Source organism: Passer domesticus, chromosome 13 (genome assembly GCF_036417665.1).
Source record: "Passer domesticus isolate bPasDom1 chromosome 13, bPasDom1.hap1, whole genome shotgun sequence".
Taxonomy (NCBI): domain Eukaryota; kingdom Metazoa; phylum Chordata; class Aves; order Passeriformes; family Passeridae; genus Passer; species Passer domesticus.
The window spans coordinates 452,317-463,490 of NC_087486.1; the positions used below are offsets into that span (position 1 = coordinate 452,317).

The 11,174-nt window shown below is 56.4% G+C and overlaps 1 protein-coding gene and 1 long non-coding RNA gene across 3 annotated transcripts; both read left to right on the forward strand.

Annotated features, from left to right (window-relative positions):
- Nucleotides 1–526: 526 nt before the first annotated feature.
- LOC135280309 (uncharacterized) lies at nucleotides 527–2,653 on the forward strand. The gene is made up of 2 exons (XR_010347318.1): nucleotides 527–636; nucleotides 1,145–2,653. It is a non-coding gene; the product is annotated as an uncharacterized LOC135280309 (long non-coding RNA).
- A 1,693-nt stretch (nucleotides 2,654–4,346) lies between these two features.
- Nucleotides 4,347–9,247, forward strand: GRXCR2 (glutaredoxin and cysteine rich domain containing 2). 2 transcript variants are annotated; one of them, XM_064388119.1, is made up of 4 exons: nucleotides 4,347–5,858; nucleotides 7,604–7,625; nucleotides 7,826–8,058; nucleotides 9,062–9,247. In XM_064388119.1, the coding sequence occupies exons 1-4, from the start codon at nucleotides 5,499–5,501 to the stop codon at nucleotides 9,245–9,247; spliced, it is 801 nt and encodes a 266-aa protein (XP_064244189.1). In that variant the 5' UTR covers nucleotides 4,347–5,498. The 2 variants fall into 2 exon arrangements, 1 of the variants encoding a protein (XP_064244189.1); XR_010347317.1 differs by lacking the exon at nucleotides 4,347–5,858 and having other exon boundaries at nucleotides 7,446–8,064; nucleotides 9,062–9,167.
- The last annotated feature ends 1,927 nt before the right edge of the window (nucleotides 9,248–11,174 follow it).

Below are 11,174 nucleotides of genomic sequence, written 5' to 3' on the forward strand. Positions count from 1 at the left end.
CTCCTCCTCTTCCTCCTCCTGCTGCCTGGTCCCTGCACCTAGCAGGAATGTGATTACAGCTGACACCGGGCCTGTGAGCCTGTGGGGCAGACACAAAACCAGCTCGGATACCTCTGGCATGGCCCAGGGCTGGAGCTTCCCCAGGGAGAGGGGGGCAGAGGGCAGCCCCCCGCTCTGCTGGGAGCTGAAGCTGCCTGTGAGCCCCCAGCAGGCAGTGCCCAGTGCCCCCCACCTGCTCTGGGCTTTCTGCTACACTGTCCTTTCCCCTGCAGTGCAGAGCAGAACCACGAACACCAGCACAGCATCCTGCTTCTCTGGGATCTGCCCCATCACTGCTGAACCCGCAGGGGTGCAGGTTTAATCCCCCAAGACAAGAATTCAGGGTTTCCAAGTAGCATGGACCTGAACACAGGCCCCAGAGGGGGCCATGTATGTTTGACAGCAGAAACAGCAGGCTGCAGTTACCTGATTAAACACATGGAAACGGCCCTTGATGCTGCTTGCATCACCCTCGCTGCTCCCAGGTGCTCGTGACCCCAGCGAGTGCTGCAGGCAGGAGCAGGCTATAAATCCTGCTGCTCTGCACCCCCGGCTCCGGGAGGGGATGGTGCAGAGCAAGAGGGGCAGCTTGGAGAGGTGAGCACTGACCCAAGCACTGCAGGTGTGCTGCTGCTTTACCGGGTGCAGGAGGGGCTGGTTCAGCTGCTTGCCCTGGGGCTTGTGAGCTCTGGGGCTCAGTTTGAATTGGGTTCTCCCACTCAGAGAGCAGAGCTGCCTGTGGGAGGAGGTCTGGGGAGCAGACCAGGCTGCTCCTGAGCCTGCTGAGCACACACAGGGCTGGAGCCCTGGTGCTGGAGCTGCCCTGGGCTGGCAGAGCAGTTTGCATGTCTGCAGGGCAGAGCAGGCTCTTGGGGGCTCACCTCCATCACCAGGTGGGTTTATCCAGCAAAGCACCGTTTCCCTGTGCCCTGGCTGTTCCTTGCCTACTGCACATGTGTTTTCCTGGGCTCTGGTCCCAGGCTGTGCTGCTGCTCTCAGGAGAAGCCCAGGCAGAGCTGTGCCCACAGATAAAACTCAGCACCTGGGAATTTCCCTCTTTGAAGCGCCTTTTCCTGTTTTCTCCTTTGTTTCTTTGTGACTTCAGGATTTTTGTGCTTACTGAGGCAGGTGCAGAGTAAGCTGGCTTTCATCACGGAGCCTGCCTGCCCTCCCGGAGGTGCTGGGCGTCCTCCACTCCCGCTGACTTCAGCCTCCAGGAATGTGCAGCGGGCCCTGCCTTCTGCCGGCTCCGGGAAACCTTACCTTGGATTGCTGGAAAATGGAGTCCCGTGGGCTCACGGCGTGTGTGAAGGTGTGTGCGTGTGGCTCTGTGCACCCTCATGCCTTGTGAATCCAGCTCGGTGCAGTGTTAAAGCATCCGGAGTTTTAAATAACCCGTGACTTTGGCGTTTTTGTGGGAACAGCAGGCTGAGCACAAAAGCGAGCCGTGTCAGCCCCTCGTGGGGGCAGGTGATGCAGCATGACATCACTCTCAGCTTAATTAGGCTCAGGACTCCCGAGGAGCTGTGAGGTGTCTGCATCAGAGGCTCAGCCCGTGCTGCTGTGGGCACGGGGCTGCTGCTCCCTGCAGCGCTGCCGGCCCCAGCCCCAGCCTTCAGCCCTCTTTGGAACAATTCCTCTTTGGAATTTGGGCACGAGAGGGATGTTTGGGAACGCCGGCGGTGGGGGTTGCTGACCCAGGGCTGACAGTGAGCAACCAGCCTCTGATTGCTGATGCTGCAGGAGCTCAGAGAAGAAGAAGAGCTCTGGGGGAGCCGGGCTGTACCACCCACCTCCCTCTGCAGCAGCCAAGCCGTCCCTTGGCTGTGGGAGCCAGGCTGTGCTCTGACTGGGAGGGAAGAGAACTCCTGCTTCAGCTCCTCGGATTTTCACAGGATCTGTGCCTGCCCCTGTGTTTCACAGCAGGAACCACCCACCTGGCCGGTGCTTCAAGCTGTCTGTGTAAGTCCTGGCAGAGGATGATGATGGCCAGGAATGCCAAAAACGCTTGGTGTGGGTCAGGCTGCTTCCCCTGGAGACAAACTAGTGTCTCCTGCTCTGAACATCAGAGCTGACACCTGAGCCAATCCTGCAATGATTTCCATGGTTTGGAAATAGTTGTGCTGTAGTTAGGGCCATCAGTGCCAGGGCTGCTTGTGCAGTGCCACCCACTGCAGCTCTGTGTGCTGCTCTTTTGTGCCTCTTTCCTGCAGATGACACTCAACAGATCCAGTACATCTCTGTAGGAGCAGGAACACTGACCAGGCTGATTTGGGGGGCCTGCATTAGGTACCTCTGAGGGCCCTCCCACCCTGGGGATCCCAAACCAAACCCTGAACATGGCACAGCCAGCCCTGAGCACTGCATGACCCGTCAGGTCTGGCTGGGGCAGCTCATATTTTAAAACTTCTACACCCTTTTAAAACTGTTCATTTAAAAAAATGTATTATTTAATGTCAGATAAAAGATTACAGATGTTCTGAGCTGCTGGCAGATATCAATTGGAGACAGCTGGAAGCAGACCTCTGTCTTGGCTCATGTGGACAGTTTGTAAAAGAGTGCCAGCTGAGGCTGTCTCAGTGCTGCTGAATAGGAAACTCCCGAGCAGTTGTTAGCAGAATACTTGCACTTTTTGAGGTTCTCTTCTGCAGATGCCAGTATCTCCTGGCACAAGGAGTGATGAAATCCAGGCGCAGGCTGCCAGGCCAGAGGGAGTGGTGGCTGTGCTGTGAATGCCCCGCCAGGCCTTGCTCTGTGTCACACGGGGCGTTGGGACACATCCTCGGATGCTGTGTGCCCGTGGTGATGCGAGCAGGGCACTGCTGCAGCTGAACCCCATCCTGCTGCTCCGTGCAGGGCGAGGAGGGCAGCAGGGCTTGCTCTGAGCAAGCACAGCACATCAAAGCGTTTCCCAGCCAAACTTGCAGGTGGAAACACGCTTCAAAGTCCAGCTCCCCGTGGCTGTTCTTCGGGCCCCGCTCCGCAGAGCCCCGGCTGTGCTGCTGGGGGCGAGGGCTGCTCTTTGCTCTGCGGCGCCTCCGGCTGCCCCGTGCTCCCTGCTGCGGGGCACAGGCCCACGCTCGGAAGACAGATGCCATTAAAATGCAGCGGAGCGGAGTCTGCAGTCAAATATAGTGCTGTGATGATCTGGGTCGTGCAGCTTAATGATTTCACTGTTGAATGCTAAATTATTTTTGTTGCATTTTTAGTAAGGCTCGTGCGGGCTGTGGGGAAAAAAACCCCCGCTGGCCCCGGGAGCTGTGCGGGCGGCGGGGGCTCCTGCATCCCGCACGTACCCGTGCCAGGGCTCCCGCATCCCGCACCCACCCCTACCCGTGCCAGGGCTCCTGCATCCCGCACCCACCCGTGCCAGGGCTCCTGCATCCCGCACGTACCCGTGCCAGGGCTCCCGCATCCCGCACCCACCCCTACCCGTGCCAGGGCTCCTGCATCCCGCACCCACCCGTGCCAGGGCTCCCGCATCCCACACCCGCACCTACCCCTGCCAGGGCTCCCGCACCCACCCGTGCCAGGGCTCCCGCACCCACCCGTGCCAGGGCCCCTCCATCCCGCACCCAGCCGTGCCAGCCCCGCACGCTCCCGGGTGGCGCTGGGGATGGCCTCATCAAACAGCACCGGGAAGTCCCCGTTCGGATTTTACTGACTCGGGGTGCTCAGAACAGCTGAGCAGTGCAGACCGGCCCTTTGGGGAACTGTGCAGGAGCTGTCAGTGCACAGACATGGAGAAGCGTGTGGCTCTGGGGCCGGGGGTGACCCGGGAGCTGTCCTGCAGGGCTCTGGGTGGCAGGAGGCCGGGCACGGGCTGTGCCAGCAGCACGGCGTGGCTCTGAGCTGTGGCACACCTGTGAGCAGCTGTGCAGCGGCGCTGCTCGGCTCGCAGCGCTGCTCCTGCTCTGTGCTGCATTGCTGCTTTGAACTGCCTTCCCTGCCTGGTTGTTCCCTCGGTCAAAAGAAAGCGAACTCCAGCTGAGGTGTCTCACAGTGCGATTTGTGTCAGGTTCTGGCCCTGGGGACCCTCTCAAAAGCAGCAGTCTGAGCCAGATTCAGTAGGGTTCATGGGGCAAGGGCTGGATCTGGCTTCCCAGGGAATGCAGCAAGAGCCGAGTGTGGCCCCTGCAAATCCCAGCTCTCACACAGGTGAGGCTCTGCCGTGCAGCAGAAGGAGCCTGGCAGCAGCGCTGCTGCGGGATGCCAGGGGCGGCTCCGTGCTGGGCGCTTGCCCGGGCCTGTTCAGGCCTGCTCGCTTGGTGCAGGAAACATTTTCTACGTTTGCTCGTGATGGGGCTGCCACAGCCCAAGGGACCCTCAGGGCGGCGTCTGTCGTGACAGAAACTGCTCGTGGTGGCTCTTTGGTGGTGGAAGGGCTGTGCAGTGGAGTTATCAGCAGGCAGCTTCTAAGGTGTCATCCTGGGACTTCAGGAACAAACTTTCAAAAGACACAAAGAATTAACCTGTTGAGAGCTTTAAGCTTTAACAGTGCTGGGTTTGGGCTGAAAGAAGTTAAATGAAGCCCTCTGCCTACATCCTGCCAAGGCAGAGTCCCCCTTGATGTGGATCTGTACTAAAATCTTGGAACTCAAAGAGAGAGAGAGAGATTTTAACTTCTGTTGGGGACCTACATGATTCAAGTAGGTGTTGGGAGAGCAGTTACCTGTAGATGTGTTTGGTACCACATGTGCTCTTTGTTTTAGCCCTCGAAAGGTCAGAGGAGCTCGAGGTGCCCAGGCAGGGAGGGCACAGGAACCAAACCCTCTGTGACAGACCAGCCCAGTGAGGTCCCAGCTCTGCGTGACCTCTGGGGGATCTCTGAGGATGGGCTGTCCCGGGAGGTGTCTGGCTTGGATGGCTGCCTGCAGATGGATGATTGGCAGTGCTGGGGAAAAGAAGTTCCTCAGCTGGGGCTGCATCAGTGACTGTCTCCTAAAAATGAAAACCAAACCCAGAATGGTCCAAAAGGCCCTAAAAGGCATCAAGAATTACAAATAGGGATTGAGCACTAACGAGAGAATATCTTAATTAGATCTCACAACCTGTAGAGGAACACATTCGATTAAAATGAAACTGAGCTTTGTGCTCTGAGGGTTTCAGTGCGAGAATGGGAGAGGAATTATTCACATTTGCAATTTGTGAGGCTGGATTGCTTTTTCTCTGAATTTGTCTTTTTAACTTTTTACCTTGTCAGAAAATTATGAAAAGCTACTGGGATGATGTATTTGGGGTAGTTCTTCTCACAGCACGTGGCAGAGGCATTTCCATGGTTTCAGAAACATGGGCAGAGTTTCCCATTTAATCCTCTCCTTCCAGGTTAACTCCTTTCCTGCTGCGGTGTCCAGCCTGGCCCCCACCCACCAACCTGCTCTTGACTTCACCACCAGCGATATTTTCTCTTGGTGAATTTCTATCAATATTTAATACAGCGGTGTCAGTTTTGCTGTAAGATGAGAGCAACTACTAGAAACCTTGAATTATACATCATGCGGCGGGGGAGGCTGGAAGTGTCTTCTTTTGGACCCAGAGCTCTCGGGGCTGATCTCCAGGACCTGCAGCTTGCGGTCCCAGTGATGGATGAGCCCCAGATGAAACCCGGCCACCGGCACGAGGGCCGGCCCCGCAAGGTGAGGTTCAAGATCTGCTCGGCCTACAGCGGCCGCGTGCTGAAGCAGGTCTACGAGGACGGGCAGGAGCTGGAGCCCCCGGCCAAGGAGCACTCGCGGCGCTTCCTGCGCCACAGCTTCGAGCCAGAGGAGCCCCTCTGCGCGCCCGGAGAGCTGCCCCGGGGCAGCTGCTGCTGGCCCACGGCCCTGACCGCCCGCAGGATCAGCGTCCTGCGCGAGGAGCAGCCGCAGCACGGGCACCTGGGCAGCGCGCCCCTGCTCAGCCACTGCCAGCCCGGCGCCAGCCTCGGCAGGGTAAGTGCTGCCCTCACCCCCTGGGCACAGCTCTGGGACAAATCCTGCTCTGCAGGCTAAGTGCTGCCCTTGGCTGTGCCCCTCTGGGCACAGCTCTGGGCTAAATTCTGCTCTGCAGGGTAAGTGATGCCCCTACCCTTGGCCGTGCCCCTTTGGGCACAGCTCTGGGCTAAATTCTGATCTGCAGGGTGATGCCCTTCCTCCTCTTGGCACAGCTCTGGGTCAAATCCTGCTCTGCAGGCTAAGTGCTGCCCTCACCCCTCTGGGCACAGCTCTGAGCTAAATGCTGCTCTGCAGGATAAGTGCTGCCCTTACCCTTGGCTGTCCCCTCTGGGCACAGCTCTGAGCTAAATGCTGCTCTGCAGGATAAGTGCTGCCCTTACCCTTGGCCGTGCCCCTTTGGGCATAGCTCTGGGACAAGTCCTGCTCTGCAGGGTAAGTGCTGCCCCTGGCTGTCCCCGCTCTGGGCACAGCTCCAGCCACATCCTGCTCGTGGGACATGGTGACAGGAGCCTCACACCGCAGCCTCATCCACATAAAACTGTTCTGTCAGGCCAGGCTTGAGAAGGGGGGTTGTGAATCTCCAGCCATTGCTCCGGGAATCTTGTGTGCTGAAAATGCCACACGTGGCAGGGTCTGCAGGAGGGAACAGCATCTGCCAGCTGTGCTCCAGCTGTGCTCTGGCTCCTCCTGGTCCTGGTCTGCATCTGTCCATTGGGCAGAGTAAAAGAAAACATTTCCATACATATTGATATCTGTACATGGGAATCCTACTGCATCTAGATCAGTCAAATGTAAGGAGGATGTCAAGTTAATGAGATATATTTAAAATATTAAAGTTGTGTGACTTTGGCTGGCAGGAAGCCAGTGCTGCCATCAGGGTACCAGGTGTCTGCATCCTCTGGCAGCCAGAATTCCTCTTTGACTACTTTGACAACCACAGCTTAGTTTCACTGGCTATTTTCTTAACGTATAATTAATGCCACTGATAGAGAAGTGCTTCTTTAGTCCTTATAAAGAGGCAGTACACGCACAATATGTGTAAAACATTTTATGGCCTTGATCTGAGCACACAGAAAGTCTGTTAATTCCTGGTGCTCATCAAAGCTGTGTGTGGGAAACCCATCTGGCTGATACTTGACCTGCTGACACACTGGACATGCAGTTTGCCTGAAAACATCAGACCACAATGAATCTCCCCTGCCCAAGGACAGTGCACTGCTGTGATCTTATCCAGCCCGTTAATTTGTTTTGCATTCCTGGGTAAGGCTCCTCGCCCTCCCCAGTGTCCCCAGCCACAGATACCTGGGGTAACCACACTGTCCAGTACCAGCTTGTGCTGCCCTTGGTGCTTGGAGACGCCGTGTCTGTGCAGCACACACAGGCTCTCACCTGCTGCAGGTGGGCAGCACTCGTGCTCACCTGCCTCCCCTCGTGTTCCCCCCACAGGGAAGCAGGAGCCCCACTGCCAGGAGAGCACCAGCCGCCACAGCAGCTGATGTGACTGAGGCATCTCTCAGGAGAGTGTCTCCTTTTGCAGGGCCTCTTGACCAAGGCCTCTTGACACAGACACTCGGAGTGAAATATGACGAGTGTGTAAAGCAATAGGCCCCAGTAACTCCATATGACACCAGGGGGAGGGACCAGGTCAGCCAAGTGCTGCCCTCAGGGACATGTTTGACCAAGTTTAGCTTTAAAAGGGCTGGAAAAAAATACAAATTTACCCAGAAGGGCTGTACCTCCACCAATTTGCTGGATGCTCTGGGGGTGGTCAGGGGAGCTGGCCTGGTGGAGGGGACACTCTTCTGGAAGCTCAGGGACCATCAGTGCTTGCAGAGTGAATTCATACTGGTGAGACACTGGCAACTTCCTTCTTCAGACTTCCCCAGTTGTAGATTTTGGCAAGATCATCATCTACACCAATAACCTGAAAATCGTGCGTGCACCGATGGACCAGAAAGAGCTCATGAGAAGAATCATCCAGACTGAGGGAATAAATGACTGGACGTTCGTGTACCGGGAGAAGAAAGAACGACTTAGTGGTGGATATAAAAGAGATGTGGAGAATAAGGTCGCTTGCAACCAGCATGTGCAGGTAAGAGAAAATGGAAAGTGCTTTTTCCCCTTAGCCCTGGTCAAACCACCCAGGCCCCATCCATCTCTGTATCTGGCTGCTGGCTAAGTTTGGGTAAAAGCACCATTCCTCGTTTCCCTCAGGAGATAGCGACCAGCACTGCTGAGATCCTGCTCTGGGGGCAGCGGTGCTGCTCACATCTCCCACTGATTCCTCCCCTGGAGACGGCTGGCATTACAGAGCTTGGCTGGGCTCCATCCCTTGTCACCCCTCCCAGTGGGATAAGGGCAGGCCAGAGTTTCTCCAGCCTGACAAGGCTAAACACAGCTGCTCTGTGGCTGAGACTGCTTCAGGCTAAAATTTTAGTATCAGCTGAAATAAGGTTGTGCCTTACATTTGCTTTCTCACGGGGGAGTCTTTGTTGGCCAGAATCCCAATTAGTCTGACCATGATTTGCTCCCACAAAACCTAGTGCTGCCACGTGGAGCTGATAGAGTTTCATGGAACTGAGCGTGGGTCACCGCAGTCCTTCTGCTCCCAGGAATTTCAGGGTGGGATTTGAAAGATGCTGCCTGGCACAGTGGAGAGAGGCAGGCACAAAGGACAGCTCAAAAGAAAGTGTCCATGGTGGTGATGAGGGATTTGGGCAGAGAGGGTGACGAGCAACCCCTGAAGAAATGAAGTGTGGCCCAAACCTGAGGCTACAGAGTGGGAATGGTGTGATAAGAAATGACAGGAGGATGGATGGAGCTGTGCAGAGGAGAAGGATGAGTTTGGAGTTTTGTGTTATAAGCCCAGTCACATTAACTTCTCATTTTCTAGCAGTAGCCACAAATTGTCCCCAAGCCTTTGGGAGCCTTTTTGTCCAAGTCCTTGCTGTGGAGAACTGATTGTCATGGGCACAGTGGTGTGTCAGGAGCAACGTGATGGCAAAGACTGGGACAGGAACTTTCCCTCTCTCAGGAATGTTCCCGACTTCGGTACCTCACACCCACTAACAATTTTTTTCTGCTGTCAGCTTCAGGAGGGCGATGCTGAGCACGGCTGCTCCCAGTGCAAGGGCTCGGGCTGCGCTCCCTGCTCGCTGTGCCACGGCAGCAAGTTCTCGATGCTGGCGAACCGATTCCGGGAGTCCTACCGGGCGCTGCGCTGTCCGGCGTGCGACGAGAGCGGGCTGCAGCCGTGCCGGGTGTGCGCGGCCTGAGCGGACACGCGGGGACCCGGGGACACAGGGGGACACAGGGGGACACACAGGGACCCCGGGGACACACGGGGACACACGGGGACACACGGCAGAGGCGCTCTGGGCACATCCCACCGCCAGCAGGGAGCTGCTGCTCTGCTCCCCGAGCGCTCCGGGCTGCCCTGGGGCCGGGCTGGGCCGGGCTGGGCCGGGCTGGGCTGGGTGAGCGTGCCCCCCACCCCAGGGCACGGCACCCCCGGGGTACCCCTGAGCCGAGGAGTGCTCGGAGCCAAAGCACCCGTGCAGGTGTTCCTGCAGCTGGGACTCGGCCAGGATGGAGCCCGTGCTGCTGGCACTGCCCTTCCTCCCCTGGGTGCTGGTGCTGACCATGGGGAGCTCCAGCAGGAGAGGGGCAGGCAGCCCTGGCAGGCGTGCAGGTGACAGCAGTGCAGGAGTGCAGGTGACAGCAGTGCAGGTGATATCAGTGCAGGTGATATCAATGCAGGTGTGCAGGTGGTACCAGTGCAGCTGCAGTCAGTACTGGGACCAGTCTGTACCTGTGCAGGCGGTACAAGTGCAGGTGTGCAGGTGATACCAGTGTAGGCGGTACCAGTGCAGGTGATACCAGTGCAGGAGTGCAGGCAGTATCAGTGCAGGTGGTACCAGTGCAGGAGTGCAGGTGATACCAGTGTAGGCGGTACCAGTGCAGGTGGTACCAGTGCAGGTGTGCAGGTGATACCAGTGTAGGCGGTACCAGTGCAGGTGATACCAGTGCAGGCGGTACCAGTGCAGGTGACAGCAGTGCAGGAGTGCAGGTGATACCAGTGTAGGCAGTACCAGTGCAGGTGGTACCAGTGCAGGAGTGCAGGCAGTATCAGTGCAGGTGGTACCAGCGCAGGAGTGCAGGTGATGTCAGCACAGCTGTGCAGGCGGTACCAATGCAGCTGCAGTCAGTACTGGACCAGTCTGTACCAGTGCAGGTGCACAGTCACTACTGGTGCCAGCCGGTACCAGTGCAGGTGCACGGGGGTTCTGGTGCCAGTGGATTCCCAGCTCTGTGCTCCGTTGGTCCCAGCAGTCCTCTCTGGGTTTAACTTGCTGAACACCAACAGTGGCACTGCTGTTGCAGCTCTCTCTCTGAGCCCTGCAGGGTCACAAGCATTTCCCCAGGTTTTGCTGATCTGACACCTGCCTCAGTGACACAGGGATTCCTTTGGGGTCTGATTTATGGGGAAATTGAAAACCCTTCCCAAACCTGGAGGTATAAAAAAAAGTATGTGAATTTATTATTCTGAATAGAAGTTATTAAGCTTGAGCCTCCCTACAAGGCAGGGCTGAATTAACACTCCCCTGGATGCTGCTCAGCACTTCTCAGGACCAGGCTGAGGGCGAGCAGGACAGCTCTTGCTTAACACTAATCCCGTGTTGTAATCTGCAGCAGGTAAACTCTAATTAGTGAGATGAAGCAACGATGGGGATCCTCGCACAGAGCACAGAGGCTGTGCTGTGAGAGCCTGAGGCAAACAGGGGAAATGGTATTTTTTCTCTAAAGCATTAATTTATTACTTTTTATATTCAGGAGTGGTGTCAGTGCAGCCTTAACTCCCGTATTGCCCCTGAGACCCTGACGAGCTAGAGGCTGCCCACATGTGCTTCACGCTGAGGCTGCAAGCCCAGGCAGGGTAATTTATGGCCAAGTTCCTCTTTTCCTGTGGTAGTTACAAGGTTTCTCTGCAATACTGAAATTATTCAAAGTAATACTGCTCTAGCTCCTACACTTCCACGTCTTCTGCTGAAATTGTGCTGTGGGAACTGAGGGTTTCTTTTTTTAAAAGTACATCAATCTACAGGAGATACTTGATTGGCTTCACTCATCATATCAGTATCTGCAATGTCAAAAAATGTTGTCCTTGGGGTATCACTGAGGGCAGGTGAGACTTCCCAAATC